The sequence below is a fragment of the Theropithecus gelada genome, chromosome 15, assembly GCF_003255815.1.
Source record: "Theropithecus gelada isolate Dixy chromosome 15, Tgel_1.0, whole genome shotgun sequence".
NCBI classification, from domain to species: Eukaryota; Metazoa; Chordata; class Mammalia; order Primates; family Cercopithecidae; genus Theropithecus; species Theropithecus gelada.
In genome coordinates, this window is record NC_037683.1 from 2,697,616 (window position 1) to 2,706,112 (window position 8,497).

At 45.7% G+C, this 8,497-nt stretch overlaps 1 protein-coding gene across 3 annotated transcripts in view; it reads right to left on the minus strand.

Annotated features, from left to right (window-relative positions):
- Positions 1-6,235: 6,235 nt before the first annotated feature.
- The window catches only part of LOC112608167 (glycodelin-like), a 4,406-nt gene continuing 2,144 nt past the window's right edge, over positions 6,236-8,497 (minus strand). Inside the window, exons 4-6 of one of the 3 annotated variants that reach the window (XM_025359903.1) lie at positions 7,470-7,574; positions 7,182-7,198; positions 6,236-6,457 (exon numbers count right to left, since the gene is read on the minus strand). In XM_025359903.1, coding sequence (XP_025215688.1) covers positions 7,182-7,198; positions 7,470-7,574 — 122 coding nt within the window. In that variant the 3' untranslated portion in view covers positions 6,236-6,457. Of the gene's footprint in view, positions 6,458-7,152; positions 7,199-7,469; positions 7,647-8,497 lie in introns of all 3 variants that reach the window. The other 2 variants (XM_025359902.1, XM_025359901.1) reach the window with 2 other exon arrangements.

An 8,497-nucleotide genomic window follows, 5' to 3' on the forward strand; every position in this document is an offset into this window, starting at 1 on the left:
TGTTACATATACATACATGTACCATGTTGGTGTGCTACACCCATTAACTCATCATTTACATTAGGTATGTCTCCTAATGCTATCCCTCCCCCCTACCTCCTCCCCACAATAAGACCCCTTCCTGTGTCCAAGTGATCTCATTGTTCAATTCCCAGCTATGAGTGAGAACATGCGGTATTTGGTTTTCTGTTCTTGCGATAGTTTGCTGAGAATGATGGTTTCCAGCTGCATCCACGTCCCTACAAAGGGCACGAACTCATCCTTTTTTACGGCTGCATAGTATTCCATGGTGTATATGTGCCACGTTTTCTTAATCCAGTCTCCCAGCTTGCTTTTATCCCTTTTTAGGGAGACAGAAGATATCCATCAATATATGGAAGATTTACATTGGTTCAACCTGGAAGGGTGGGACAATTCAAAGTTGGGGGGGCTTCCAGGTTATAGGTAGATTTCAACATATTCGGATTGGCAAAAGGTTGAAAGAGTTATTATCTATAGAGAGGAATGCCTGCCTTACGATAAGGGGTTGTGGAGGCCAAGGTTTGATCACGCAGATGAAGACTGCAGGTAGCAGGCTTCGGAGAGAACAGATGGTAAAAGTTCCCTTTTAGGCTTACGGTCTTTGTTGACATTATGCTGAAGGGTAGAGTGAAGCATGTCCAGCCCCCACTTCCCATCATGGCCTGACCCAGCCTTTCATGTTAAACTTTAGAGTGCCCTGGCCAAAGAGGGAGTCCACTTGGATGATTTGGCCGGTGGTAGGGGTGGGGGGCGGTTGACTAAACAAAAATGAAAACCAAACAAACGAAGAAACAAAACAACAGCAGAAGTCCTAAAAGAAAACATTGGTAACTTTAACTACGTAAAGAAAGTACATTGAAATGACACACAAACCAAGGAAGAAGAGAAATGATCGACTGAGAAAAATTACTTTTAACTGTGTTAGATGTGAGTTCTAAATTTCTTTTCAAAGAATCAATATGTCAGTATGTTCAATTCTTTGCCTTCTACTTTTAAACTTAACTTCCTCGTAAGGCAACCTTTTCTGATTACCCGCTCCACCCTGACTCATTCTGATTACCTGCTCCACCCTGACTGCATTCTGATTGCCTGCTCTGTCATAACCATTTTTCCCACCAAACCATTCACCCTGTCACTCTCTTTAAATTAGCCAATCAGAATTAGTTTAGCCTGTGAAGCCTAACCCTAGCCAATAGGAGAACAACACAGCAGCAGGAGCCACGTGCATCATGGATAAGCACCCCTTCCCCTCCCTTGTCCAGGTGTGTGCTCACCATTGCTCCATCTGTAAGGGCACACCCTTCTATAGAAGTAAATTGCCTTGCTGAGAATTAAAAAGAAAATTTTATATTCAAGTGCTATTTCTTTTGCTACACCGAAACTGTATTTATAACAACTGAATAGCACAAACAATATCTAACTTCCTTAATATATAAAGAGCTCCTACAAGTCAATAGAAAAACTCCAAGAACTCAACAGACAAAGGATATGATTTAATTCTTCACAGAAAAAATGCAAATGCCTCTCAAACATGTAAAAATAAGAGAATATTCCATGCAGTAACAGCAAAATACACATTCTTTTAAAAGGATAAATTTATCAAGAGAATTTGTGAATGCAATGAATCCCAGTTTTATAATGCATGGAGCAGACGCTGATATAACTGAAAGGAGAATCGCATAACTCCACACTTGTAGCTAGAGACTGCAACTCTCCTCATTCAGTAACAAGGAAAAAGTTGACAAAACATAAAGATATAGAAGGCTTGGTCATTGTCTCAACCAATTAACTATCAACCACCTAACTTGGGCTGCACATTCTTTCTAAGAACACACAGGACATGTGGCAAGGGAGGTTGTATCTTGGACCATAAAAGAAGTTCCCCCAAATTTAAGAAAGTTGAAATCATACCAATTGTATTTTTGTCAAATAGAAATCAATAGCAAAAGATATAGGAAAAATCTGCAGATACTTGGTGATGAAGATGTCAATCGAAGAAAATGATGAGACAAGTCTCAATCATTTTAGGAAATTTATTTGCCAAAATTAAGGACGCACCCAGGAAACAGGTCTACGCCTTTTTCTGAAGATGATTTTGAGGGCTCCAAATGTAAAGGAGAAAGGGTGGGATATTGAGAAGCACACAGTTTTCATATAAACGGAAGGGGAGGGACAGAGGAAAAATGTGGGGAATCTGCATTTTACATAAGATAACACAGACACAATGGGGCAGTGGAACAATCAGATATGCATTTGTGTCTGGCTGGCTGGGGTGACTGCACCTGCAAAGATAAGCTATCAACTTGCATCGCTATGGTGAAGTTCTAACAGCTCACCAGGAATTTCCTTTTGGGCAAAATAGGGAGAGGTGGGTAGCCTTTCATCCTGTAGCCATCTTCTTTAGCAACCAAAGTGGGGAGGCAGCTTTGTGTGACCCCCCAGTTCTCAGCCTGACATTTCCCTTTGGCTAAATGAGTTTGGGTCCCCAGATCTAATTTCCTTTCACAAAACAAACTATATTTAAGTAGCCAATGGATGAATTTCACAAGGAAAATTGGAAAATATTTTGAGTTGAGAAAAAATGAAAACAAAATATGACCAGGTATGGTGGCTCCTGACTGGAATCCCAGCGCTTTGGGAGGCTGAAGTAGGAGGATCACCTGAGCCCAGGGGTTTTTCTCCAACTGGGCAACATAGCAAGACCCCATCTCTAAGAAAATAAATAAATTTTTAAAAATGTTATAAAAGAAAATATATTAAAATATGTGTGATGAACTAAAGCAGTACTTTGGAGAAAATTCATAGCATTAAATGTTTGTATTCAACAACATGAACATCCTCCACTCAGCAATCTAAGCCAGCATCTGAGTAACTAGAAAAAGAATGGTCTAAAACAAAGCAGGCAGGAGGAAATAAACACTCAATGTAATAGCTGAAATCAGTGAAATAGAAAACAGAAAAACAATAGAGAAATCAATGGAACTGAAAGTTAGTTTGATCTTCAAAAAGATTAACAAAGTGGATAAATCTCAAGCCAGACTAATCAGGCAAAAGCAGACAGCTGACACCAATGATTACTCTCAGGAATAAGGAAAGGGGACACCACTACAGACCCTATGGACATTATAAGGATAAAAAGAAAATACTTTGAATAACTTGACGAAAATAATTTTGAAAACTTGAACAACATGGATAAATTCCTGGAAATATGCAAAGGGCCAAGTTTATTAAAGAAGCGATGGATCACCAGAATTGACCTTACAGAAATGGAATTTGTAGATACAAATTTTCCTAACCACCCTCCCCCCATACCATCCTCCCCACAACAAGATCTCAAACCCCAGTTGGCTTCACGGGTAAATCCTACCATTTGAGAAAGCAACAATACCTTTCAAAAATTCTTCCCTAAATTGCAAACAGAGGGACATTCCCTAACTCATCTTATGAGGCAAGTGTTACACTGATACCAACTAGTTACATACCATTTCCTACATAAGACATGCTTTGCTACTGAATTGAATAATTCCCTTATCCACTATTACATTTCTACAATGACTGTGATGTCTTCTAGATACTATTTTGTTCCTCCTTTTTGTTTTGTTTATTCCAATCACAATGAAAACTCTGTATCCCCCTTATCCTCTAGTGACTATAAACGGCAAGGGCTTGGCTACTCCTAAGCCCCAAGTTACGGCATTATCCTTTCCTGTCTCCCTAAGGACACACCTCCGTATGTGAGTCCTCCCTCAACTGTCTACCTCCTGTGTGCTGTTTCATACTGAGCTCTGACTGATAGAACACTAATATCATCACTAACATGGATGTGACTACTGGGTTGAAGTAAGGATTTCTTGGCAATGCCTTTTGCTCTAGAATGTACTCCAAAAGAGATCAAAGTGTGAATAAACTGGGGTACCATCAGAGTGAATGAGATGCCAGGGTCTCTCTGCAGGCCCTGGCAGCAGGCAGCTAGGTAGTTGTCATGTAGCACAATTAACATCCTCTTAACAACACAGTGTGTGTGAGGTCCGACCAAAGGTTTTGTAATGCGGATGTGTGTTCCATCCCTGTTTACAGGCACTAACACTGGAAGTGATCAAGCCTCACACAGGATTGCTTCGCAGCCAGCCGAGAAAAACACATCAGTAGAAAAAACACCTACCTGTAGCAGTTGCTTTCCTCTGAAATTGTCGATTTTAGAGTTTACTTTCATTTGTTGGTTTGTTTTTCGTTTTATGGCTTGCCGCCTTTTACTTTTTATTTTAATTTTATATTTTAAATATATAAAATGTCAACTGGTTCAAAAGTTAAAACTGCATGAAAGTTACACTTACAAAAGGTTGACTTTGATTCCTACCCTCTCCATGCATTTTTATCCCCAGAGATGACCATATTCATTAATTTCCGTTCATTCCTCCTGTCTTTTTCTAAATAGGTATGGACAGTCTTAATTCCATTCTTTCTTACATGAAAGTCAGCACAGTCCGTGTACCTGCCTCTTCGCCTCATTTTTCTCACTTAATGGCATGTGCTGGAAATTTACTCTGTGTCCATTTGTAGAGAACTTAAAGAGAAGGGGTTTTAATGTTTTTAACAGACTCCAGCATCTGCGGAGAAATCATAGTATTCTTGATCCTTCAATTACACAATTATGTCCAGAGATGTCTTCTGAGGGTGAAGTTCATGTAGACGCCTCTGTGATTCTCTCACTGTGTGACTGGGTTCCAGGGGCCCCGATACTGTTCAGGGTGTTTGCATCGACACACAGGGTGGTGTGGTGATGGAGCCAGCAGGTGCAATGGCTGTGTGTGTGGGTATTAGACCCCCTGCCAGTCCATGTCCCACCCACCAGCTGGCAATGAGACAGTTAAGGGCTTCTGCCCCGTGGGCAGTCATGAGGATGAAATGGCTTATTTGGGGTTTTTTGTTGTTGTTTTTTGGTTTTTTTTTTTTTTTTTTTTTTTTGTGACGGAGTCTCGTTCTGTCACCCAGGCTGGAGTGCAATGGCACGATCTCAGCTCATTGCAACCTCTGCTTCCCAGGCTCAAGTAATTCTCCTGCCTCAGCCTCCAGAGTAGCTGGGATTACATACGGGTCATCCACCACCACGCTCAGCTATTTTTTTTATTTTTATTTTCAGTACAGACAGCATTTCACTATGTTGGCCAGCCTGGTCCCGAACCCTTGACCTCAGGTGATCCACCTGCCTCGGCCTCCCAAAGGGCTGGGATTACAGGTGTGAGCCCCCGTGCCTGGGTTAAAATGGCCTGTTTGTTATACAGACAGTGCAGAAGTTCCTTATTGCCACACAAGCGCTAGTTACTCCTGGTAGGGCCTGGTTTTCTGGAGTTTTGATGGAGATATTTTCCTAGCATTAGAAACAAGTGCGGAAGATTTGCACCCTCCTCATGCCTGGGACTGTTCACGTTGCCTGGTTTCATCTGTTCCCAAAAGGAGCAGGAGATCTCCGGCCCTTGCCTGGCTGCTGTCAATGCCGGGGGCCGGGCTGGGACACAGACCCTTGACCGCGTATGTCTGTCTGCCTTGAGAAGGGTCCTTACCTACTCTGTCTCTAGTTTTCTCTGATCTGTTTTGGATGCTTATATTTGCCTGAAAGCATCTCTTTTGCATTGTAAAAAATATATTCTAGAGTCAAATAGCATAATCCCTTATGATTCTCATAATCAATTTTCTCTTAATCTGTGGTCATTGATAGTTGCTAGAATTTTTTTTTCCCAGGTGTTTCTGACAGGTGAGCTAAATCCCACCACGCCCACCCCTTCCCCACCTTGGGGCACAGGTGCATGAATTTGACAAGTTTCTCTGATTTTGTCATTTTTGCTTGTATCTTCCTTAATTCTATTTTCTTACTTTCCTGATTCTAACGCTTTTTTTTTTTTCTAACAAGAGCTCATTACAGATTCATTGATTTTAATTTTGTCTTGCTAACCCATTTCACTATTAAAGACTATGAGTTTTCCTCTGGGCTCATCGATTCTGATGAAAGTTGTATTTTTCTAGACATTTCATAAATTTTGTGAAAGTGGACCCTTTTATTTTGTAGATAAGAAAGTTGAGGTCTTTTCTCCACCAGAAGCTGCCCCTGGGTTTGTAGTAGCTCTGGCTCTGCCAGGCGGTGGCCTGGGCCCGTCCCCCACCCTGGACCCTCATCCCTGAATCCCACACCCAGCGGTGACTGTGCGTCCAGACAGAACATGCTGCATGGATTTATTAATAATCTCTGCCAGAGACTGCCCCCAGGGAGCAGCCCCCCCACGCCCGTGGTGCAGGTGTGCGGCAGGAAGGAGATGGGGACACGGATGACCACGTCATTGTCTTCTGAGGTGTGGACATTCTTTGAAAGGGCAGGAGGAATTCCCACTGCTCTGGAGGTGTGGAAGGGTGGGGGTCTGGTCTTCCTGGAGGCGGAGGCGAGCTGTTGGGTTACTTAAGTAGAAGGAGGAAGAGCAGGGTGTTGTGGGGGAGCCCTGGAAAGACGTGGGTGGGCTTGAGGACACCCCCTTAAGAATGCTGCACTGAAATCCCAGCACTTTGGGAGGCCGAGGGGGGCAGATCACAAGGTCAAGAGATTGAGACCACCCTGGCTAACATGGTGAAACCCCGTCTCTATTAAAAATACAAAAATTAGCTGGGCGTGGTGGTACACGCCTGTGGTCCCAGCAACCCAGGGGTTGAGGCAGGAGAATCGCTTGAACCCGGAAGGTGGAGGTTGCAGTGAGCTGAGATTGTGCCACTGCCCTCCAGCCTGGTGACAGAGCGAGACTCCATCTAAAAAAAGAAAGAATGTGGAACTGAGATCTACAGGTCCCCAGCTTCTCATGCCCTTCCATGTAACCATCCTCCCTCCTCCTCCTTCAGTCCCCATCATTTCCAACCAACCCCAAAAGAAAGCATGAGGTCCAACTGTAGGGCACGAGCCCGTGACTTATACAATGGCTGCAACACACACGCTGGGTTCGTGGACGGGGAAGTCAGCAGCCTGGCTTTCTAGAATCATAAGACCAGACGAAAGCTCATTCCTTCAAGGTCAGCCCTGAACTGGACACAGTGGGGTCTGTCCCAGCAGCCCAGAGAGGCAGCCGCAGATAGTGGGCGAGGTTGATACATTACCCAGGAGGCAGGACCAGGCAGGAGCTCACCTAGAAATGGCACGGCTCTGTGGGAGGAGAGCGGAGAGTGGAGGCGTCAGCAAGAGAAGAGACAGCTGGGGACACAGCAGTCCCAGGGCTAGAGAGGGGAGTGAAAAGATGGTCGGAGGGGGTGGGACCCCACCTCAGGGTGGCTCTGCACCCCAGGAGGCTGGGGGAGAACTAGGGAAGGGCCAACAAGGAGTGACCTGAGTACTACAGAGCCAGCAGAGGGCTCGGGCTGAGAAAGAGGCAGCTTCCCCTCCAGCCGAGGCTGGGCGTGTCCTGGGCAGAGCTCACCTTCTGTCTTTCTCAAGTCCAGCAAGTACCACAGACGCTTGTGCAGGGGCCTGAAAGCTCTGATGAATCCCTTCATGATCTCGTCGTCCTCCACCAGGACTCTGGCTGTGGAGGAGGCTGGGTCAGTCCTGGGTCCCTGAGGCTTCCATGAGAGCTGGGGAGCTCCAGGGGCCCTGCCTGAGGAGGGAGGGCAGAGAAGGAGGCCCCAGTGCTCCCAGGTCAGGCAGAGTTTGGTCTGGAGTAGGTCCCTAGGGCGGTCTCCGGGGGTCTGTCCACCTGGCCTCCAGGTTCCCTGTCCCCAGCTCCCACTCCTCAGCCCAGCCCCTTCTGCTCCGCTCTGGGCAGCGCTGGGGCCCGCACAGCTCAGGATGGTGTCTACAGCGTCACGGGAGGAGAGCACAGTGCCTGCTTCCCCTAGTGCCCGGCTCTCACCAAGCACGGCTGAGGCCGATCAAGAAGGCACCTGTGTGATCTCAGAGGAAACGGTGCGCTGGGAAACACAGGGGAGGGCCGTGCCTATGTGGCTATTTTGGTATTCCTGGCCTTCGTTTGGTCGAGAGCATCATAGGTTTCAGGGTGTTTTGACTGGACGTCCAGTGAGTATTAATCTTTCCACCAAGCCCAGCCCCTTGACTGGCGACTGTCCCACTGGCCCCATATCAGCTCCTTGCTTTGTCAGAGGACTCAATGAAGCACTGGAGAAAAACAGCCTGGCCGGGCCTGGTGGCTCATGCCTGTAATCCAATCCCAGCACTTTCGGAGGCCGAGGCGGGTGGATCACTTGAGGTCAGGAGTTGGAGACCAGCCTGGCCAACGTGGTGAAACCCCATCTCTACTAAAAATACAAAAATTAGCCAGGTATGGTGGCACGCGCCTGTAATCCCAGCTACTCGGGAGGCTGAGGCAGGAGAATCGCTTGAATCTAGGAAGCAAACGTCGCAGTGAGCCAAGATCGCACCACTGCACTCCAGCCTGAGTGACAGAATGCAACCCTGTCTCAAAAAAACAAAGTGAACAAACAAACAAAT